Source organism: Trichosurus vulpecula, chromosome 2 (genome assembly GCF_011100635.1).
Source record: "Trichosurus vulpecula isolate mTriVul1 chromosome 2, mTriVul1.pri, whole genome shotgun sequence".
Taxonomy (NCBI): domain Eukaryota; kingdom Metazoa; phylum Chordata; class Mammalia; order Diprotodontia; family Phalangeridae; genus Trichosurus; species Trichosurus vulpecula.
The window spans coordinates 72,255,141-72,279,893 of record NC_050574.1 but is presented as its reverse complement, the minus strand read 5'-3'; the positions used below and the strand labels follow the sequence as shown (position 1 = coordinate 72,279,893).

At 37.4% G+C, this 24,753-nt stretch overlaps 1 protein-coding gene across 1 annotated transcript in view; it reads left to right on the top strand.

The window, feature by feature from the left end:
- The window catches only part of RLF (RLF zinc finger), a 121,147-nt gene that overhangs the window by 37,174 nt on the left and 59,220 nt on the right, over nt 1–24,753 (top strand). Inside the window, exon 2 of the mRNA XM_036745207.1 lies at nt 21,167–21,321. Coding sequence (XP_036601102.1) covers nt 21,167–21,321 — 155 coding nt within the window. The remainder of the gene's footprint in view (nt 1–21,166; nt 21,322–24,753) is intronic.

The following is a 24,753-nucleotide window of genomic DNA, read 5'->3' as shown; positions in this document are numbered from 1 at the left end:
GTAGGAATGTAAACAAAACAGTTCACCTTTAGTAAGTCCCTTGCAATTTCTTTTTCTTGATTACCTTTTCATGCTTCTCTTGATTCTTGTGTTTGAAAGTCAGATTTTCTATTCAGTTCTGGTCTTTTCACTGAGAAAGCTTGAAAGTTCTCTATTTTATTGAAAGTCCATATTTTGCCTTGAAGCATAATACTCAGTTTTGCTGGGTAGGTGATTCTAGGTTTTAATCCTAGCTCCATTGACCTCCGGAATATCGTATTCCAAGCCCTTCGATCTCTTAATGTAGAAGCTGCCAGATCTTGGGTTATTCTGATTGGGTTTCCACAATACTCAAATTGTTTCTTTCTGGCTGCTTGCAGTATTTTCTCCTTGATCTGGGAGCTCTGGAATTTGGCGACAATATTCCTAGGAGATTTCTTTTGGGGATCTATTTGAGGAGGTGATCGATGGATTCTTTCAATTTCTATTTTGCCCTGTGGCTCTAGAATATCAGGGCAGTTTTCCTTGATAGTTTCTTGAAAGATGATGTCCATGTTCTTTTTTTGATCTTGGTTTTCAGGTAGTCCAATAATTTTTAAATTATCTCTCCTGGATCTATTTTCCAGGTCAGTGGTTTTTCCAGTGAGATATTTCACATTATCTTCCATTTTTTCATTCCTTTGGTTCTGTTTTATAATATCTTGATTTCTCATCAAGTCACTAGCTTCCACTTGCTCCAATCTAATTTTTAAAGTAGTATTTTCTTCAGTGGTCTTTTGGACCTCCTTTTCCATTTGGCTAATTCTGCCTTTCAAGGCATTCTTCTCCTCATTGGCTTTTTGGAGCTCTTTTGCCATTTGAGTTAGTCTATTTTTTAAGGTGTTGTTTTCTTCAGTGTATTTTTCGGTATTTTTTTGGGTCTCCTTTAGCAAGTCATTGACTTGTTTTTCATGGTTTTCTCGCATCCTTCTCATTTCTCTTCCCAATTTTTCCTCTACTTCTCTAACTTGCTTTTCCAAATCCTTTTTGAGCTCTTCCATGGCCTGGGACCAGTTCATGTTTTTCTTGGAGGCTGTTGGTGTAGACTCTTGCACTTTATTGACTTCTTTAGGCTGTATGTTTTGGTCTTCTTTGTCACCAAAGAAAGAATGCAAAGTCTGAGACTGAATCTCAGAGCGTTTTCGCTGCCTGGCCATATTTATTCCCAGCCAACTAACTTGGCCTTTGAGTTTTTCAGTGAGTTATGACTGCTTGTAGACTAGAGAGTTCTATGTTCCACGTTTGGGGGGGAGGTGCCAGCTCTGCCACACCGGCACTGCTCCTTCCCCAACCCCCAACCCGAACTGGGCTTAGAATCTTCGGCAGGCTGTGCACCCCTGCTCTGATCCACCACTTAATTCCTCCCACCAGGTGGTGGGCCTGGAGCCAGAAGTAACAACAGCTGTAGCTGCCCCACCTCCGCTGCCCCCCGGGGCTGGAAGCCGAACTGCGAACTCCTACTCCCGCAGCTTTTCCCACTAACCTTCTCTGCAGTCTTTGGTGTTTGTGGGTTAAGGAGTCTGGTAACTGCTGCAGCTCACTGATTCAGGGCGCTAGGGCCCCCTCCGCCCGGCTTCTGGTCTGGATGGTCCACGCCCTTCAGGCTGGGTTCTGCTCCACTCCGTTCCCAGCTCCGTGTGGGATAGACCTCACCCAGAGACCATCCAGGCTGTCCTGGGCTGGAGCCTTGCTTCCCTCTGCTGTTTTGTGGGTTCTGCCGTTCTAGAATTGGTTCAGAGCCATTTTTTACAGGTTTTTGGAGGGACTCGGTATGGAGCTCACACTAGTTCCTGCTTACCAGCCGCCATCTTGGCTCCGCCCCCCCCCCGCCCCCTCCCCCCCCTCTACATCTTTGTATAGCTCTCCTTATGCCTGGAATGCTTTCTCTCCTCATCTTAGATCTCTGGAACTTCTAGCTTTAAACCTCAGCCTCTTTGAGAACACCTATGCTTCTTTATCTGCCAACATTTTTCGGGCTTTGAGTAGATGTAAATCTGTTCAGGCAGAGATTATTTTGTGGTTCCCCCCACCTCACCAATATTTCTAGGGGCTAGTACAGTGCCTCTGGTTCATAATAGTTATTTAGTGTGTGATTGTTTAATGGAATTGAAATTGATGGACCAGCTCAATGGGCCTTCTACCCAGTTATGTGTCATACAGTTTTAGCCAATTGGCGTTTTTTATCCATTTGGTTTTTTTTTCCTTTGTGGACTGTAAGGCCTAACTCTTTTTAAATGACTTTGGATCTAATTTAGGAGACTGTAGGTTTTTCGCCTATATTGAAATCAGGTCAGTTAAACAAGTGTTTTATTAAGTGACTCCTGTGTTCTAGGAATGGTGCGAGATGCTGAAGATATAAGTCGCTGCTCTCAAGGAGCTATATTTTGTTGGAATAGTGGTTATAATACAGCCTTTCCAAGAGATAGTTCACACTCCTGCAAGCAACATTTCAGAACTAGGAGGAATATATAACAATTAGAAAGAAAGAAATTTAAGCTTGATTTAAGGCAGTTTTTCAAAGTTGGGCTTGTGGATGTAAGGAAAGGTGGCCAAAAAAGTTCAAATTAAAGTCAACAAAAGACTAATGCTATGAATTCACTCCAAAGTAAGAGTAAATGAAGCAATAGGATTTCAGATGTTTTTCACAAATTAGGTCAAATTTGAGTCAGTACATCTCAATATTGTGAGCATGATCTGCAGTGTCACTGGCATTGAGCATAGGCTTCTGCTGGAGTTGGGTTGTGTGTTATCTCTGCTTTCTGCATTTGTGCATGAAATTTATAACGTTTAAAGTTAAGCAAATTTTGTCCAGAAATAAAAGTACAGTTATAGATATTACAGTTCTCAATCTTATTCATTTTGGTAAGAAAAAAAATCCAGTTTTTCAAAAAACTCCCAAAATTTTTTAGAAATAAAAAATGGAAATTAACTTTAAAGTGGTTAAAAGCATTTCAGATTTTCAACAGTTAAATTTAAATTTAATTGCCATAAATTTTTTATTTTCTCTGATTTTTAGAAAGTAAAACGTCCATTCATATAACTACATAACTGGCTTGAAAAAAAAATCCTTTCGAACAGCAGAAAGGAATGCAAAGACAGTAGAAACAGTTAAAGTAGAAGAAATACAAAGGATACATGTGAAATACGTTGGCCAGACAAGAATTTTTCTAGAGAAAATAAGATGCTTTTAATTTTTGTTAAATTTTATTTTCATTTTCAGTTCCAACTTCTCTATTTCCCTATACCCCTCCACCCATTGAGAGGCGAAGAAATGATACCCATTATAAATAGGAAGTCATGAAAAAACATTTCCAAATTAGCTATGTTTCAGTAAGAAAAAGCAGGAAAAATAAGGGGCAAAAATATGCTTTAATCTGCACAGAGACCATCAGTTCTCTATCTGGAGATGGATAGCATTTTTCATTATGAGTTGTTTGGAATTGTTTGTCTTTGTATTGATCAGAGTTAGTAAGTCTTTCATTTTTTATTTTCTTTACAATATTGCTATTACAATATTATATAATCTATTAAATTGTTCTCTTGGTTCTGCTCATTTCACTTTCCGTCAGTTCATATAATTCTTCCCAGGTTTTCCTGAAACACCATCTCCTTCATTATTTCTTTTTCTAATCTGCAATATTAGCATTTTCCCCCTCACTTTTTTTATTTAAATTTTTTTTCAGTTCCATATTCTCTCCCTTCAGCCCCTCCCCTATCCATTGATAAAGGCAAGATTAATAACAATATTCGTTATACACATGCCGTCAGCCAAAACCTATTTCTGCATTAGGCATATTATGGGAGGGAGTGAGGAAGAAAAATAAAGGGAAGAAAATGCTTCAGTTCACACTCCAAGTCCATCAGTTCTTTATCCATCAGGTGGATAGCACTTTACATCATGCATCCTTTGGAGTTGTGGTGGATCATTATATTGATTAGAGTTACTAAAATAGTCTTTCACAGGTGTTATCTTTACAATGTTACTGTTGCTGTGTAGATTATTTTCCTGGTTCTGCTGACTTCACTTTGCATCATGATGTTCATATAAATTTTTCCAAGTTTTTCTGAAACCATCCCCTTATTCATTTCTTACAGCACCTTAGTATTCCATCACATTCGTATAGGATAATTTGATCATTTGTTGCTCTGTAATTGATGGGCATCCCCTCAATTTCCAGTTCTTTGCTTCCACAAAAAATTGATATAAATAATTTTGTACATATGTGTTCTTTTCATTTTTCTTTGGTCTTTTTAGGTATAACCCTAGTAATGGTATTGCTGGGTCAAAGTTTTATAGCCCCTTATAGCACAGTTTTGGGCACAGTTCCAAATTGTTCTGCAGAATAGTTGGAGTAGTTCACAGGTCTGCCAAGAGTGCCTTAGTGTACCTATTTTCCCACTTCTCATCCAGCATTTTCTGTCATCTTAATTAGATGCTTTTAATAAGCAAAACAAACTTTTAAAAAACATACATCTGTGACATAAAAAGGATTGCTTCCAGTATCATTTTAGGTTGCTTAAAGAATTGCCAAGTGTAAAAAAACATCATTTGATAGAAGAAATTTTAATCCTGAAGCTAAGGCAAAAGGAACCTTTGTGAATTGTGGAATGTAGTTTCAGGTGTTTTCATTTGCGTATGATACAGTGGGAAAGAGAATTGTTCATATGCTTGGAAACCTTTGTGATCAATTGAGAAATTAAATTTTCCTATTTTGTATTGTAATTATATGAAGTAATATGTCAGTTAAAGGTACTCATTTGTATGTTGAAACTGATGTTGGGTAAGATTTGTTACTTCATAAACCTATTTACAGCAATGCTATATCAAGAGAAACTTTCAATATGATTACATTTTTTAATGAAAGTGATAGAATGTGGGAGAATCATTTTGGATTTTGCCCTGATGAATTGCAGTCATGTAAGGATATGAGTCTATGAGCATTCACTATGTGTCCTCTTGTGCAATTTAGACATACTATGTGCTTGATCAGCAATAACTTGTACCCAGAAATATTAGTGAGGGGTTAAGTTTTTCAAGTTGTAAGAATAATAAAGTTTACTGAAAACAGTCCATCAGAAAAGGCTTTTTAGCTTCTGTAATGGTAAAACATGCTGACTTTCCTGCGCCAAAGTATTTCAAAGAGTATTTGAATTAAAGAAAAAAAAGTTATTTTCTTAGTCATCTTTACTACAAATAGTAAAGATAAAGCAAATCCACCTTCTGAAAGATTACCTGAATCTTATGTTTTTGGTGGGTATTTTTGAAAAAACAAAACAACAAAACTAAGTACCCTAGATCAGTGCATGATCCCTAGACTCATGCTCTAATCCAGAAAGAAAAAGTGACTATATTTATGAAAAAGATAGAGCTATTTATTAGAAATTTACAAAATAATATTTATCTCTTCTCCATTAAGAAAAATGCCTTACCTACAAATGAAATAGAAGTAAATACCTGCTTACTATTATTTGACTGCTCTACAGAGCAATCCTCATTTTAAAGAATTAGATATTTCTAATTATAAATGATCAAGAACCCTTTGCTATGGATAAATATGATACAGTTGATTTTATTCCATCTAAACAAGTTAATAGATTTGTGATAATACATTGAATACAAGTGTTTGAACCTGAAAATCATGTTTTGGATACAAATAAATAATTTTCTAGATTATTTTTAAAGCAAAATTAACTTTTCTGATCTTGAACTTTTTCCTTTCAAAAGCCTACTGCTCTATTCATTTTTATTTTAATTTTTATCAATATCTTTTATTTTTATATTACCTTCACTTCCCAATATATGACTCCCCTTTCCCTTCCTCAGTGAGTTATCCCTAATAGCAAAAAGTCAAAAGAAAAGGGGGAAAACAAAAGTTCATTAAAAACTAACCAACATTTATTTCAGCTGTGTCTGAAAGTGTATGCAGTGTTACAAATACCCCCCTCCAGTGAGTGAAAGTGGTACATTTTCTCCTCCCTTTTTCCAGGACAAGTTTGGTCATGTTTAGTGTTTTTGTTACTTCTGTTACATAGTTGTTACTGTGCATATTGCTTTCCTGGTTGTGCTTATTTCACACTGCATCAATAAAGCTTCCCAGGCTTTTCAGAGTTCTTCATAGACATAATTTCTTATAGCATAGTTATGTTCCATTATATTCATGTACAACAATTTTTTTTACCTATTCCCCGATTGATTTCAGCCTCTCTATTATTCTTCTCAATCTCATCCCTTCTTGGCTCTTCTTTCAGTTTGCACTCATAATGATTCATCCTGTCCTCCCCAGCCACCCTTTAATTTTCAACCTCTTTCTATCTGTTGGTTCCTTCCTTGCTGCCTACAAACACACCCAGGTTTCCCCCATCCTTAAAAAAACCCTCAGTAGACCCTTCTATCCCTTCACCGTATCTGTTAAGATATCTGTCATTCTATATCTTTCCTTCTTTTCTCAGCCACACTAATAGGGAGAGCTGTCTACATTGCTTCTACTTCCTCTCCTTTCAGTCTGGATGGAATGGGCAGTTGAGAACAATTTGTTCCAAGGGCTATGAAGGCTGCTGAAGCAGTGCTTAGAGACTTCTCAGACATTGAAGACATCAAGGTTATTCACTACATTTGATGACTTTGTGCCGCTCTGCCTCACTTAAATACAATTTGTAAGTAAGGACTCCCCTCACTCCCCATGTCATTGGTCTTGGAAACCAAAGAACAAACAACTTCTCAACCCTTTGTGATCTGACTTTCTTCAGACTTCATCACTCAACTGAAACTACTTTCTCCAAAGTTACAAATGATCTCTTTTTAAAAAAAAAAATTATTCTTTTCTTAAATAATTGAAAAAGGAATACTTCCATGCACATAGCCAGAACATGAGAATTACATATGAAATCCTGAATCTCCATTTTATGCAACTTCTGAAAAAAACATATAATTCTACATATTCTTTTCACAATTGAACTTTTTGTGCTTCTTTGTGTTCTATGATTTTTTTAAAAAAACAGTGTTACTGTGGCCTTCCTTTGGGAGGGGTTCATTTGCTAACCACTTCCACCCTCAATTAACTTGAATAAGAATTGTGCATGGGCAACCCTACTCCTGTAACAGATAAGCTTTGTAAAACCCAATGAATCAACACAACAGCCAAGTCCAATGATACTTGTCTCTTTCTACATCTTGTATCCATCAGCTGTTTGGAGGTATGTAACACGATTCATCCTATGTCCTCTGGAGACCTGGTTGATCATTGCTTTAGTCCAGGTTAAATCTTTCAAAGTTGTTTTTCTTTACAATATCCTTTTCCTTGTATAAATTGTTCTCCTGGCTCTGCTCATTTCTCTCTGCTTCAGTTCTTGCTACAGTATATTCTCCGAAATTATCTTTTTTGTCATTTCTCACAGAGCAATTACATTCTGTCGCACACATATGCCAAAGTTTGGCCATTCCCTGGTTGTCTATGTGACAATCTCAGTTACTCATGTGATCTCTTTTCTTTTTTATTTTCTCCATTTATAACTCCCTACTTCAGGATCAGGAAGTTTGTTTTGCTTAAAGCTGTTTTGTCCCTCCATTCTTGCATCTCCCCACCCTAACTCCACCTCCCATCCTTACCTGTTTCCCTGTTGAGTTTGATGTAATTCTCTTACTGTTTGTGTATATTCAATTCTTTTTTGTTGCACATAAGAGTAAGATTCATCTGATGCCTTCTTCCACCCTTTCTTCACATTATATTGTATATACTCTTCTTCTCAGACATCCTAATTGTGAGAAGTTGCAAGCTTTACTCTTTTCATTCAAACCCCATTCCCCATCCTCCACCACTTTATTCCCATCAGCCTTAACTTTCCCATTCCAAAGTTCCAACCAAACACCAGTCTCCTTCCGCTATGCCCTCTGAATGCCTATTCATAGCCAACAAACTTAACCTTCATTCTAAATCTTTTCCTTTCCCACTCCCTCCATCTCCTGACTTATTGAAACCTGGCTCCCCACTATTAACAAAGCCTTTACCCTTTCAGTACCCTTTGTCAGTATTCCTTCCATTACTGACTGTACCTTCACTCGTTCCCTTCACTGCACTGCTTAAGGCATTAGAGTTGGAATATTCCTCTTTCTATCTTTGCATTGCTCTCTGATTCAAATAGATCTAGACAGTTTTCATTTGTGATTTCTGGAAAATATGGTGTCCAACAGAAAAGGAAAATGACAAATATTGGAGAGGATATGGGAAAATTGAGATATTAATGCATTGTTGGTGGAGTTATGAACTGACTAAAACATACTGGAGAGCATTTTGGAACTATGCCCAGAGGGCAATCAAGCTGTGCATACCCTTTGACCCAACAATACCACTACCTATCCCAAAGAGATAAAAAATGAAAATGACCAATACGTACAAAAATATTTATATAGCAGCTCTTTTTGTGGAATTGGAAATTGAGGGGATGCTCATGAGTTGGGTAAATAAGTTGTGGTATATGGTTGTGATGGAATACTGTTGTGCTGTCAGAAATCATGAGCAGGATGCTTTCAGAAAAACCAGGAAAGACTAATATGAACTGATGCATAGTAAAGTGAGCAGAACAGAACACTGTACGTGATAACAGCAATAGCATAAGAATAAATGACCTAGCAATTCTTAGCAATACAGTGATCCAAAACAATTCCAAAGGACTTGTGATGAAAAATGCTATTTATCTCCAGAGAAAGAACTGAAGTCTGAATATAAGATCAAAGCATTGCAAGATGTAAAATGGATAATTTTGATTACATTAAATTTAAAAAGGTTTTGTAAAAATAAAACCTGCATAACCAAGATTAGAACTAGGAAAGTAGAAAAGTGAGGGAGTGGGGGGTTGTTGCAGATTTTACAGACAGCTTATTGGATTAAAAGGTCTTATATCTCACAAATATAGAGAACTTTGTCAAATTTATAAGAATACTAATCATTCCTCAATTGATAAATGATCAACGGATATAAGCAGGCAGTTTTTCGATGCAGAAATCAAAACTATATATAGTCATATGAAAAAGCTCTAAATCATTATTGATTAGAGAAATGCAAATTGAAGCAACTTTGAGATACCATCTCATATCTATCAGATTAGTTAAAATGAGAAACGTTGGAGGGGATATGGAAAAAATGGGATATTAATACACTGTTGATGGAACTCTGAACTGATCCAACCATTTTGAAAAGCAATCTTGAATTATACCCAAAGAGTTATAAAACTTTGTATACCTTTTGACCCACCAATGCCATTATTAGGTCTGTTTCCTGAAGTGATCAGGGAAAAAGAAGAACCTGTATGTTCTAAAATATTTACAGCAGCTCTCTTTGTGGTGACAAACAGGTAGAAATTGAGGGGATGCCCATCAATTGGGGAATGGCAGAACAAGTTGTGGCATAGGATTGTGATGGAAAAATTCTGAGAAGCAGAGGGCACAGAAATAGAAATTGGTGTGTCCTTTGTGAAGAGGGGTGAGACCAATTTGGCTGGACACATAGCAACAAGGAGAGTGATTTGAAATAAAACTGGAAAGGTAGATTGGGGCCAAGATTGTGAAGGCAAAGCAAAGCAATAAGCATTTATTAAGTGTTTACTAGGTACCAGGCACTGTGCTAAGCCCCGGAGTTACAACTATAAGCCAGAAAAAGGGACAGGGTACAGCAACTGGGAGAGGGCATGGTGTCAAAGTCCAGAAAGTCAGACTCAAGGTGTCCAGGCTAATCTTAAATTCCAGGATGAGAGGGCAGCTGAAGTATGATGACAAGTTCTGAAAGTCAGAAGCGTAGCCACCAGGGGAATGTAGGTTGGCTGGCCTGGGCTTCTCCCCAAAATAGAGGCCCCTGGAGGGATTCGGCAAGGGGAAAGGAAGTTGGCTTGGAGGAGGGATATTGGAATAGAGAAGGCCACAGGGACAGATGGATATTCCAGGGGGAGGAGGTCCCAAGTACTGAGGGAATTTAAATGCCAAAACAAAAAGTTTATAATTCAACCTAAAAATAATCAGAAGCCACTGTAGTTGGAATCCCTACTCATGGTATGACAGTATCTGACTTGTGTTTGTAGGAAAAACATTTTGGCAGGTATGTGGTGGATGTGCTAGTCAGAGAGAGATTTGAGGCAAGAGGACCAATTAAGAAATTTTTGTAATTGTTTAGTCAGAGCTGATGAAGATCTGAACCAGAGTAGTTACTCTGTGAGTGGAGAGGAGACAGATATTTGAAATGTTGTGAAGAATTAAAATGATTTGTTAACTGATTGGATATTTGGGGTGAACAGGAGTGAGTCAAAAGTGACATAAAGATTACAAATTTGAAGGATGGAGGGGCCCTCAACAGAAAAAGGGAAGCTTGGAAGATAGTTGAATAGTTGGGTTTTGGAGAAAAGATAATGAAAGAACATGGAACATATTACCTATCAGATTTATTGATAGGAAAATTTATGAATAAGTGTTGGTGTTATAAAATGAGCAATTTTGATTCCATTAAATTCAAAAGGTTTTGTACAAATAAAACCATTGTGGCCAAAATTAGAAGGAAAGCAGAAAATTGGGGGGAAATTGATAGACAATTTCTCAGATAAAGTCCTTAAATCTCTAATATATACAGAACTTTTAAAGGAATATGAGTCATTCCCCAATTTATAAATGGAAAAAGAATTCAAAACCATATATAGTCATATAAAAAAGCTCCAAATCATTATTGATTAGAGAAATGCAAATTAAAATAACTTTGAGATATCTCACACCTATCAGATTAGCTAAAATGATAGAAGGGGGAAATGACAAATTTTGGAGGGGATGTGGAAAAATCGGGACACTAAAACACCGTGTGTTGGTGAAACTGAACTGATTCAGCCATTTTGGAAAGCAATCTTGAACTATACCCAGAGAGTTATAAAACTTTGTGTACCCTTTGACTCAGCAATACTACTATTAGGTCTGTTTCCCAAGGAGGTCAGGGGAAAAGGAAAAGAACCTATATGTTCTAAAATATTTATAGCAGCTCTCTTTGTGGTAGAAAAGAACTTGAAATTGAGGGGATATGGCTGAACAAGTTGTGGTATATTATTGTGATAGAATACTGCTGTGCTGTAAGAAAAGATGAGCAAGTTGATTTTAGGAAAACATGGAAAGAGTTCCATGAAATAATGAAGAGTGGAATGAGCAAAACCAAGAGAACCTTGTATACAGTAACAGCAGCACTGTTTGAAGGGTAAAAGTGAATTACTAAGCTTTTCTGAGTTATATGAATATTCAAATCGACTACAAAGTACTTAAGAAGGAAGATGCTATCCACCTCTAGACAAAGAACTGATATTTATGGAACTATATATTGTGCAGTTTCATGAAGTTGGAAGGGAGGGAGGAAAAATGTTTGGAACTCAAATGTAACCAAAATTAATAAAAAAAAAAATAATGAGTTCTGTTTTACAGAGCATCCACCTCAAAATGGCTAAGGGACAGTGAGCAGTTGGTGCAGGTCAGGAGCTCAAGCAGTTTGGAGCTCAAGAGGTAGGGTGCGATACATAGACGTGGGAGTCATCTGAGCATAGAGATCATAATTAAAACCCACGGGAGTTGATGAGGTCACTGAGAGAATGTATAGACAGGAGAGACCATCCAGTAGAGGTGTAGTTAAAGGGAGCCATGTTTAGGGATGATGATCCATCAATGGAGATTGAAAAAGAAACAATTAAGAGGAAACCCCAGAGAGAAGTGCCAAGAAAGTCCAGAGAGGAGAGTATTCGAGTTTAAGTGTTCAGCAGTGTCACATGAGGTCAGAAAGGATGAGAATTGAGAAAAGGCTTTATCAGATATGGCAATTAAGGGATATTGGTAATTGTAGAGAGAACACATTCAACTGAGTGGTAAGGTCAGAAGAAAGCAGATTGCAGAAGGGTAAGGAATGATGAGAAATGAAAGCAAGAATTGTAGAAAGTTTTTTCCAAGAATGATATTTGGTGGGTTAGGTTTATTTTTTAAGGTTGGAGGAGATGTGGGTATGTTTGTAGGCAGAAGGGAAGGAACTAGTAGGTTAGGTAGGGAGTGGTTAAAGATTAGAGAAAGAATGATTGTGGGGGCATTCTTATGGAAGAGATGGAAGTAAATTTTACCTCTAAACTTACCCTTCCGTGTAACATCAGTTTTTGTTAATGAACCAACCATTCTTCTAGTCGTCCAGGCTGCTTATTAACTTGGAATCATTTTTTAAAAAAAATCTTTAACTCCCATTCCCCCATCACCATCCCAAGTTACAGAAACCTTACTTTGGGGAAATTTTTAATGAGAAGAATGGAGGATAACGTTAGTCACATCATTAGGCAATTTTGCATTCTTGTGATTAGGGAATGTACTTTCTAGTGTGGGTTACTTAGTCTCTTGGGAGGTTATCTACTTCACCAAAACAAAATATATGAGTATGTTAAGTAAGAAAAGCTAATTAAGACCATACTACAGCTTCCTAACAACCCATGCTGATGGTGAGATTAGCGAGGATAATATAGAACCATGGAAAATTTTGTGGACATCTTCTGTCATGCCACAACTATAAGTGAGGAGAGCTAGAAAAATATCAAGATGGAAAACTAGACATCTCGTTCTGAGGAACATGACAGAGTCTATCACTTATTACAGTTATCCCTTCCATATCATGGGAGTTCTCCCCCTGCAAACTGGATCATCTGTATAGAAATTTTTTGGCCCTCCCTACATACCAGAGAAGAAGTATGAAAAATTTGGGCAGATTTATTATAATACTATACATATATTTTATGTTTCTGAGTTTCTAAACTTTTTCTGTGTCATCTGCTGTCCTTTATGTGTTGTCTGTGTCTTCCACAAAGTTCCCCAGAAAATTCCCATTTAATTTCTTATGCCAATCCATGATAGAGCAAAACTGTGCTGAGGAAATCAAAGATGTGGAAGGGGTACCTGTACTTCTGTGACCTTGGGCAAATCTCTCTTGTTTTAAATGTTTTTATTGATACCTCTTGGGTTTTTTTTTTAAATCAGCACAATTTCTTTCAATAGGTTTCTTCCTACTCCTCCCAGAGAGCTGTCCCATATAAAAATAGTATTTTTTAGTAGCAAAAATTAAGGGGGAGGGGATCAGCTTAATTGATGAGTGCATTGAAAAGTGTAGGAAAAAATATTCAGTAAATAACACTTGTGGACCTCTCACTTCTGCAGTGAAATGGGGGTTGTCTTCTCATCTCTTCTTTGAGACCATGGTTGTTATTTATACTTTTCAATGTTCACTTTTGATTTTGTGTGTGTGTGTGTGTGTGTGTGGTTCTTTCCCTTTGTATTATTATAGTCATTGTATATATTGTTTTCTTTGCTCACTTTATTCTGCATCAGTTCATGTAGATGTTTCCATGAGTCTCTCTGTATTTGTCACACTCATTTCTCACAGCACAGTAATAATCCATTATATTCATGTATCACAATTTGTTTAGTGGTTGCCCGTTTGATGGGCATCTGTTTGGTTTCCAATTCTGTGCTATCACAAAAAGTGCTGCTATACAGCTCTTGTGGTGGCAAAGAATTGGAAATTGAGATTTCCATCAGTTGGGGAATGACTGCACAAATTCTGACACACCATTGTGCTATTAGAAATGACCAGCAAGATGGTTTCAGAAAAGTCTTGGGAAAACTTATATGAACTGATTCAAAGTGAAGTGAGCCAAACCAGAAGAACATTTTACACAGTAACAGCAATAACGTAAGGCTGATCAGCTGTGACTTAGTTACTCTGATCAATTCATGGATCTAAGGCAATTACAAAGAATTCATGACGAAAAATGCAGTGCATCTCTAGTGAGAGAGCTGATGAACTGAGTGCAGATTGACGTATAATTTCTTTTCCTTCCTTCCTTCCTTCCTTCCTGGTCTTACATGTATATGTTAATTGTTCATATATCTTGAATAATAAATTGGACAAAGTTCTTTACCAGTTTGCACCTTACTTTTCTCATCTGTAAGATTAGATAATTTTTTGAAAGCCCCTTTCCAGTTTTAGATTCTTTAATATGTTGAATTCCATAGTCTGGGCCCAGGTGACCTCTGAAAGAAGCTACGTAAATGTTACATCTTGAAAATTTATGATGTTGGAAAAAGAAGCTGATTAGTCATTGTAACAAGGTCTCATTAAGATACTAAGATATATCATTTATATTCATTAGTATTTTGTGTTTTAAAGATGATAACAGGGTGTATAGCTAAGAGGACTCTGAGAGACTCATACCTTGTTTTACAGATGAGGAAATTCATTCCCAAAGAAGTCAAGTCACTTGCCAAGTTCATACAGGTAGTAAGTGGTAGAGTAGGATTCAACCATTTATTCCACATATATACCTCTTGAAAAGGAAAAATTTTATTTTCAACTATTTATAATACAAGTTAGCTTTTTTAAGGAATAGCATTGATTTTTCAGATAAAGTTGTTGTTTGTCCTTCATTCTCAAAGAGGACCCAGGTCTTCTGATTTGGGAAGTCTTTCTATCCACTACTCCACTTTGCCTCCTCAGTTGTACACATTGTCTGCACAACTCTACATAAATTCTTTAACCTCTCAGTATTCCAGGGAACTTCTAAGACTACAAGTTGCAGAAAATTTCTGTTCTGGAATTGGTGGTTAGTTTCCTTACAAGAGTCCCCTACATTAGTGAAATCACAGGGTTGTACATATTCCAGAGTTATATAATGTATTAAAAAAATGCATTCATTCCTTTAGGGGATTAGATACATATAAGAGAAGATGAATCCTGGGCAATAGCAAAAGATAGCACAGCCTGTTTTTTCCTTGTGTCAGGATAATGTAATATCCTGAAATATTTATAAATAAATTCACTATGACAACGTTAGCAATACCAAAAAATAGGGCAGGGGTTGGGGGATTGGCTTCATGATATAATTATCTTTAAAAATTGAGACTAAAGCCAATATCAAAAATTTAAAAAGGAAGAATAAAGGAAATCATTAGAAACTATTTCCCCAAGTACATGCCAACAAAATTGACAATTTAAATGAAACAGATATTGACAAATATAAAATGCCCATATTAACATAACAAGAACTAGAGAATTTAAACAACCCAGTCTCAGAAAAATGAAATTGAACTATCAAAGAAAAAAACCCAAGAACCAGATGGTTTTCCAGTCAAGTCTATCAAATATTCAAAGAACAATTCAATGTTACATAAACTATTTGCAAAATTTGTAAAGGAAGTAATCATTCTAAATTCCTTCTGTTGATACAAATATGGTCTAGAGATCTAAACCAGGGAAAGACAAAGCAGAGAAAGAAAATTATCCTGAATATTGACACACAAATTTTAAATAAAACAGCAGAGAATAGTAATCAAAAACAGTTGGACATAATGACCAGTTAGGAATGCAGGGTTGGTTCAATATTAAGAAAACTATGCATATAGTAGGCTATATTAATAACAAGAACAATCAAAGGTATATGATTACATGAAGATTCAGGAAAAGCTTTTAACTGAATGTACCCATATCTGTTAGAAATAAAAAGCTAGAAGCATAGGCTTTTAATTAGTATAGTCAATAGAATATATTTAAAACCAATGGAGATTTTCCACTATGATAGTGCTAGAAATAAGCTTGACACTGAAATTCTTGTATCAAGGGCAGTTTATTATTGAGGAATCCCAAAGGAATTGGTAAACATTCCTGGCCAGGATCAGACTCCACCCTTCTTTAGGAAGGGGGAGTGGAGAGTACCGGAGTGAGGCCAACTTTATTCTGTTAGACTGACAGATTGATGCACCATCAACTCAGTTCCTCCCTTCAGAGAATGGATTGGTCCGCTCTTCTGGGTTACAGTCTTCCCTATACGCCCCCAACATGCAACTCCTTGGTATGTTCCCCCCTCTTCAACATACGTCCTGTGTTCAAAAATGGCAAAAAACTCCTCCCTGTGGGTGTGTAAGGTAATGTTCAGTTAGCCAATTAAGCATGCCTGGTAGCCATTTGACCCAGATTTCTCTTCAACCCTGACCCATTATCTGGCCAGTTTAGACCAGTTTTGCCTATATCAGGATTTGTGGTTTTCAGAAAGCCACTAGCTTTTCTCTCATTGGCTGAGTCCATCTACCTTAGTTAATTTTTATTCCCTTCTTTGTTCAAGCTAACACTTCATCAGTTATTCGGTGGAATTTAATTAACTCTTCTGTGGGAATCTAACTTTGCCTAACCTACCCATCTCTCACAATAGGAGTAAAAGTTATCGCTTACCACCAGTGTTATTTGGCATAATGCTAGAAATGCTGTAGCATTAAGACAAAAGGAAATAAGTGTAGGTAAATAGGAAATGAAATTATTGCTTTTTGCAGATAACATAACTATTGAGTATCCTGGAATCAACTAAAATTAATTGAACCAATAATTTAAGCAAAGTATCAGGATGAAGAACCAACACACAAATCATCAGTTTATGACCAGCAGTATCTAAAGAATGTATAAAATAGTTGGATTATCAGAACACTCTTTACAGAAAAAAAAGACTGACCTAAATAAGTGGAGAGACATTAGTGGCTCATGGTTGTATCATGCCAATATATAATAAACTGACAGTCCTACTTAAATATTACTTTAGAGAGAAAAAAAGATAAAATTTGTCTGATGAGGAAAAAAGTCTAAAACCTCAAGGGAAGTTTAAGAAAGGAAGGAAGGGAGACTAGTAGATCCATATCTCAAAATATCATCAACACTATTTGGGAAACACTGAAACATTAGAAAAGTTGACCAGTTGGACAGATTAGATATGCAATATACATAGGCAAACAAATGTAGTGACATAGTGTTCATCAAACCCAAATACCTCAGCTGCTGGAATAGTCAATAATATTTAGCAAAAACTGCTGGGAAAATGAGAAAGCAGTATGGCAGAAATTAGGTTTTAGACCAACATCTCATGCCATATATAACAATAAGTTCTAAAATGGATGTGTGACCTAGATTTTTAAAAAAAGGGTCATATTATAAATATTAAAGGAGCAAGTATGAAAATGCATTTTGCGACTATAGATGGGAAGAAGAGTTCTTGACCAGAAAAAGAATTGAGAGGAGGTAAAATACACTATTTTGATTACATAAAATTAAAGAGCTTTTGAAGTAAGGTTTGGCCTTATGATAAGGAAATTCCAGGCAAAGACTCAGCAGTCACTGAGTCCCCCTTACATTGGAGCCATTCCCAGGATTCAGGCGATAGTGTGAAGATGGAATGCTGAAAGGGGTAGTAGGGGAAGGCTACCATTCAGAGTGTGCTTGAAGTGTCTGATAGAGGTTTTAACATTGTGCTAGGGGAGCTAATGAAATGGATGGTCCAGGCAAGGAATTTGCTGATGATGTGAGCTTGGGGTTATGTCTGTGTCCTATCATGTAGACATCTTAAACTCAACTTGTCCAAAATGGACTTCATTACCCTTCCCCTCTTCCCAGCCAGTCATCCAAGCTTGCATCCTCTATGACTCTGTCTCTATTATCCCTACTTTCTGACTAAATCTCTCCTTGCCTGCTGGCTGCTTTCCTGCTGCCTCCAAACACACCCATGTATCTGTTATCCTTTATCTCTTCTCCCTTTCGTGGCTAAATTTCTTGAGAAGGTTACTTCTGGTTCCTTTCCTCTTGCTCTCTTCTTAACTCTGCAGTCTGGCTTCTAATCTCATCTTTTAACCAAGAGTACTCTCTTCAAAATTACCAATGATATCTTAATTGCTGAATCTACTGACATTTTCTCAGTCCTCATCCTTTTTGATCTCTCTGCAACCTTTGACACTCTTGTTCACCTTTTTTTCCTTAATACTCTATTCTCTCTAGGTTTTTGCGATTCCTACCTATCAAATGGCTCTTTTTCTCAATATCCTTTGCTGACACCAACTTTGTCCTCCAAGGCTCTGACCTGAGCCCTCTTCTTCTATACTATTTCATTTACTGATCTTATCAACTCCCGTGAATTCATTTATCATCTCTGTGCCGATGACTTTCAGATCTGCTTGTCCAGCCTAAACTTTTCTCCAGATTGCCAGTCTTAGATCTCCAGCTACTTGCTATACATCTTGAACTGGATCAGTTCAATAGACATCTTAAAATCAACATGTCCAAAATGGAACCCATTATCTCCACACCCCCCAAAAAAAAAAAACCTCTCCCTCTTCATAAATTTCCTATTACTATTTGGATACCACTATCCTTCCAATTCCCCAGGCTCACAAACTGTCATCCTCCACTCCTTACTCTTACCCTCCCACCTACATATCAGTGAGTTGTCAAGTCCTTTAATTTCTGCTTTTATAACATTTCTTATATGTACCCTCTTCTGACACTGCAAACATTGTAATGCAAGCCTCATCATTTCACACTTGAACTATTGAAATAGTTTCCTGTAGAGTTACTGCCTGTTTCTCTCCACTCTAGTCCATCTTCCACTCAGCTCTCAAAGTGATCTTCCTGAAAACATAGGACTGATCTTAGAACTCTTCTATTCAGTGAACTCCAATGGCTCCCTATTTATTGCCCTGGATCAAATATCAAGTCTTCTGTTAGACTTTTAAAGCCCTTTATAACATGGCCCCTTTCTAGTTCTTATATTCTCTGCTGTGTATTCTACAGTCCAATGCCACTGCTGTTCCTAGAACCTTATACTCGTTCTCTACTTTGAGTTTCCACCACACAACTAATTAGGAGTGTTTTCTCTAACTGTCCTCTGTACCTGCATCTCCCTCCCTTCTCATCTCTACCTCTGGCTTCCTAGACTGCCTTTAAGTCTAGCAAAGTCCCACCTTCTGCAAGAAGACTTTCCTAGTCCTCCTTAATCATAGTGTCTTCATTTTGAAATGACCTCCAGTTTGTACTGTCTTCTTGTCGTTGTTGTTGTTGTTGTTGTTTGTCCTTTTTTCTTGAAGAGGACCATGACATCAGGAAGGTGATGCCATGACTTGCAAGTGAATTGGATTACAGTGAAGGAGGGCTGTGTAAAGTCATCAGCTTCCCTTTCTCCTCCAGAGCCATCTGGGTCTAGTGGCAAGATATAGATCAGGATGACTGGAGATGATCCCCCAGTTTGTCCTGTCTATATAGCTTGTTTGTATGCAGCTATTTGCATATTGCTTCCCCCATTTGACTGTAAGCTCCTTGAGAGCAGCGATTTTTTTCTTTCTTTGTACCCCCAGCCCCTGGCACGTTGTAGATATTTAATCAATGCTAGTTGACTATGAATCCATGGACACTAATGAGATCCATATAGGATATCCTACAAAAGTTAGTGAAAAGGATCAGTTAGTCCCCATAGGAGAACCATCATGTAACTTTGTCATAAAAATCCAGGGAGGAATCTAAAATATCCAGGAGGAGCTTATGATTTGCAAAAGTATATTTAGTTATACCCATTTTGCAGTAAATTTTTAGAATTTGGGGGGGGGGGAATTATTTATATGTTAATTGTATACTTTATGCTTAGGTATTTTTCCACGTGTGGTGGTTACAAATGTCAAAATGAAACAATGCTTGACCTCAAGGATGGTCAGTGGGTGCATGTTTAGACACAAGGGGGTTGGGGGGGGCAGAAAATATGCATGGTCAATGGTAGGACATAAGGGCACTAACAAATTGAGAAAATTAGGAAAAGTTGGTACTTGAGCTGAATTTTGAAGCACATCTAGATGTCACAAGAGGCAGAATTGAGGAGAGAGAGTATTCCAGACCTGACTGACAGCCTTTGTAAAAGTACAGAAGGCCCTTAGGCAAGAGATGGATACTCTGGGATTGACCAGCTTAGACCAGGTGTTTCATGAGGTCCCCTGGTAAAGGTCAGCAGTACTCTTGTGGGAGGGATGGATAAGGATCAGGGAAGGCTTTAGGGACTAGTGTTGAATTTTAAACAGGATTTGAAGGATGAGTAGGATATCAAGTAGGTAGAAATGGGGCAAAGTGGGCATTCCAGGTATAGAGAGCACCATAACTGAATTCACTGAGTTGTAGAACAAGCAATCTGGTTTGACTTAAGTATAGTATGTACAAATTGCAGATTGGGTGGTGTATGAAACTGGAATGCTAGGCTAGTACCAGGTTCTGGTTGGGCTTGAATGGCACTTTAAGGAGTTAGAACTGGATTCAAATTAGGCACTTTAGGTGGTGTAGAGGATTGAGCACTGGACTTGGAGTCAGCTTGACCTGAGTTCAAATTGAGCCTCAGACACTTAATTAGATATGTGACCTCCTAGGTAACTTATTTAACCTCTGTCTGCCTCCAGTTTCCTTATCTGTAAAATAAGGATAAATAGCACCTACCTATCAGGGTTGTTGTGATGATAATGTATAATGTGTTTTGCAAACCTTAAAGTGCCATCCAAATGCTAGCTTATCATTATTGTTATTTTTAAAATTTATTTAGTGACACAGAGGCCGTTTGAAAGGGCTTTGAGTCTAAGAGTGACATGGTCAGATCTGTGCTACAAGAATCTTAGTCTGGTAGCAGTGTTGAAGGATGAAGTAGAGCCGGATTATATGGGTTAGGAGTTCCTTTGTTGGAATAGTCTAGGCAGGTTGTAATAAAGACTTGGACCAGAATGGCAGTGGGAATAAAGAACAAATGTCAGAAAGGGTGCGGAATTAGAAGTGACAGTATTTCACAATTAAATGCTATTTGCAGAAGGATAGGAATAAGAACTAAACTTGGCATCTCAGTATAGAAAGCTCCTGAAGTCACTTGCTAGGGTTACGTAGCCATTATGTATAAGAGGTTCCCCCAGGGCTTGAACTTAGATATGCCTAAGTTCCAAGGCCAGCTCTTGATCCCCTACCCCATGCTACTTCTCTCCTGACAGAAGAATGGAAGTCAAAAAGATAGCAGAGCTCTACCTAGAGGATAATTTCAGCATAACATATGTAAGAAGTACTGAGGCTGTAATATTAGAAAGGTGTCAAGCCCAAAGTGCTTTCCCTGGGGTTGATAGCTCACTCTCTACTCCTTCAGTTAGAATAGAAAACAGAGGCTTAAGCTATGAAGAAAGTCCAAAAAGAAACAAGCTAAGAATGTGAATTAAAAAGTGGGAGTGGCGTGTTTGGATGAGTCAACGTATGTCAATGTCATTAAAAATTTTTTTAACCTTACCTTTGTCTTACAGACATTGCTACAGTATGCAGGCAACAGGAATACATCAGAACACATGGCATGCCTTCTGGAAGTATACCGACTCTCAATCCAGAGCTTTGCCAGTGCTCGGCCGTATTTAACTACTGAATGTGAAGATGTTCTCCTCGTTCTGGGCAGACTAGTTCTGTAAGTTTTCAAAAATAATTCATGCTTTTATAAAATGAGTTCTTTGATTTTGCTGAGTGTGTGTATTACATCTATAGTTTATTGGTCTTTTGTTCATTACCTTCTGCTGTGTGATTTAATTTTTATATCATTGATAGGTTCTTCCTATTTAAATCTCATTGGACGAGATATCTTTTACCTAAATTTCCTCTGCAATAGGAGTTTAAGTTCTTTAATTTATTGAAGATCATGGCTCACCGATGAAAAGTAAGCTACATTTTAAAAAAAGAAATAAAATTAATTTAGTTGGGCAAAATATTGATGGGAACACTGAAATGTTTAGAAAGACATCATGCAGCGGAAAACCCGTAATCTGGAGTCAGAAGATTTGAGTTCAGATCCTTTCTACTACTTAATACTTGTGTGACCTTGGCCAAATCATTTGACCTTTCTGGGCCTCAACGTCAGTGATTGAAAAGAGATGAGAATTAATCATACGTACATCTCTCTTGTGGAGATTGGGATTCTTCTACATCCTTTAATGAATGATTTCTTAAGTCACTGTGTCCCCTTTCTCACCCTCACACCCCTCACCCCCATCCCTCCAATAGTTACTTGGTAGCCAGCCTGGTGATGAGCTTCTACTCCCTTAGGTGACCTCACTTGACAGTCTGTTTTAGGACCCCATACTTGAAGCATTTCTAGTTTGATAGGTCCTGCCAGAGCTTGTGTTTTACTAGAATATATTTGGAGAATGCAAGATCTATTTCTGGGCATGAGAAGGCATTGTGAATGGATTTTCATGGAAGATGATAAACCAGAGACAGCATTGTAACATTGCAGAATGTTGTAACAACATTGTTGTTAGCAGCTGCTGTGGAGATGAAAGACCAACAACAAGAGCACACAGGAGGGCTCCTAGCACACCTTCCTTGATCTGCTTTTCCAAGGAAAGCAACTTTAAGGGGTTAACAATCTCACTTTAATTAAACATACACATATTATTCACTTAGTTCAGGGAAAAAGTCAGCACCCTGAACTTCAGAGCAAATACAAACAGAAACTATATAAACAGAGCAAAATAACACAAGTCAGCAGACAGGCTTCTATCTGTCCATAGCAATACATACAGAGTTACTAGAGAGAGAAGCATCAACATCTGGGTTTTGAAAAGCTCCAACGTCTACCCAGAGACTCATCTGGCCAAATCACTAACATCTTCCAGGGAGTGTACTCCCAAAAGCAAAATGCCAACCTCAGAGCTCAGATATCTTGTTCAGGGCTCTGAAAGCTCAGAGCCTGCTTAGCAAAAGGAGTGTGAGGAAGACCTTTAATCACTAGCACTACATCACATACATTGTTTCCAATCAATGTCTCTTGATTCAAACAAAGATAAGATACCCGAAGGCCTCAGTGGGAGAAGACAACAAAAGGTCTCCCTTTACTTGTCTTTATATTTGAAAGGCCAAACTCTTCAAAGGTACTTGATCACCTCAGTGCGGAGCAGCACTCCAAAACAGAAGACACTTTACCTGCTTGATTCAAACAAAGCCAAGATGCATTAAAGGCACTTGATTGCCTTAGCATTCCAAAAGAGGAAACAGTAAAAAAGTCCCACCCTGCTTAAGAGTACAAATGTAAGGCTAGAAATCCATCATAATGTTTGAAAAGATAAAGCCTTTAAATTTAAGGTCAAGTAAGAATTTAAATAAAAATAATACATCCACAATATCATTATTAATTATCATTATTAATGTTTTTCTACAACCATTAGTAAATGTGGGAAAGATTGGTAAAAATTTAGCTTGAGAACTCAAAAATAATTTGTGCGCAAAGGATCTTATAATGAAAAAAAAATGTATCAGCTTGTTGAATTATGTTTCAGAATATTGTTAATTACCAATGATGCTTTTCATCATTGTTGTATAGGAAGTATTCATATGTGCTATTTTAAATCTAAACTTAATATAGGAAATCATTCAGTTATGTAAATCAGATAGCATAGGAGAACATCTGCCCTAAAGGGGTCTTCTATTGGGTTAGAGTATATATATTTAAAAGATTAATCAGAATGATTATAACATTACTGTTATCACTTTTTCTTTAAATTTGTAGGTTTACTTCTTGGGACTGTTCATTTCCTCTTTAGCTACTTTGTTGGGGTAAACTGCCACCAGATAAATGGTCTGGTAATGACTAAGTGTTCTGAACTTTATGAATGACTGAAAAAAAAATATTAAAAAAATTCCTACCTCGTACAGGAGTAAAGTAGTAAGTACCTAGGTGTGGGCCAATATCTCTCTCAGGTTATCTTAGCTGTTACCACTGCTTAGTCTCATTCTTGTTTTACAATAAAAGTAGCAAGCCTAGCACTTTGAAAAAAAGCATCACATTTTTATTCAATACAGTTCCGTGAAGGTAGCCTAAATATTACTATCCTTATTTGATAAATGAAGACGTTTGTAATACAAGGAAAATTAGGAACCCCTGAGAAACCCCTAGCTACTGACAAGCCCCCCCAGAAAGAATGGACTCAGATATCTTTGGCATTTAGCAAACCCTCTGGGACTCCATGGCTCCACCAAGGAATCTCAATAGATAGGATCATGCCACTGAGAGATAACTTGACAGACCCTTCCTGGGAGATATCCCTGGGACTCCGTGACTCCACCAAGGAATGTAAATGAGATTATCCTGCTAGTATGATAACCTGACTGAATCTTTTGATCAGCCAGGACCTTTGTTCCTGTTTTTCCCCCCACTCTGTACCCCCATATCCTATATAAGCCAAGCCATCACCCCAACACATTTGCCATTGATTTGTGGTGCCATACCCCGATGGCCGCCGGCTAATAAATTCTCCACTTAAAACTTATACTCTGTGGTGTGTCTTGCTTGCTTCTGGTACAACACGTTGAGGCTTAGAAAAGCTTAATGACTTTGTATTGTCATGTAATTACTAACTGGCAGAGTCAAAATTTGAAACTGGGCTGTCTGGCTTCCAATTCAGTAACAACCCATGACAAATTTGTACTACCCTTTAATGTTTTACTATGTGTCTCAATATGCATTATCTCATTTGATCCTTACATCTCTTCTGTGAGGCAGATATTGCAGATATAAAAAATCTTCCTTTTACAGCTGCTGAAATTGTTTTACTATTTCCTATTAATTAGATACATGGATAACTTCAAGGCCACAGAGTTATTAAGTGGCAGAACCAATATTTGAACCTGTTTTCTGACTTTCAGTGTTTTTTCTTCTACCCCCATGCTACTTTTCTATAACTATGTTTGGCCTCCAGAAGTTCAGGAAAGTTTGCCATCAAAAGCCTTTCTGAGCAGTGGTTGCCAGCTACTTTTCATTGTATCTGATGTTGGAGCTTCTCACCTTCTGTGCTCTCTTCACAGCATTCATTCTTTCACTTATTCAACAAGCATTTATCAAGAGTCT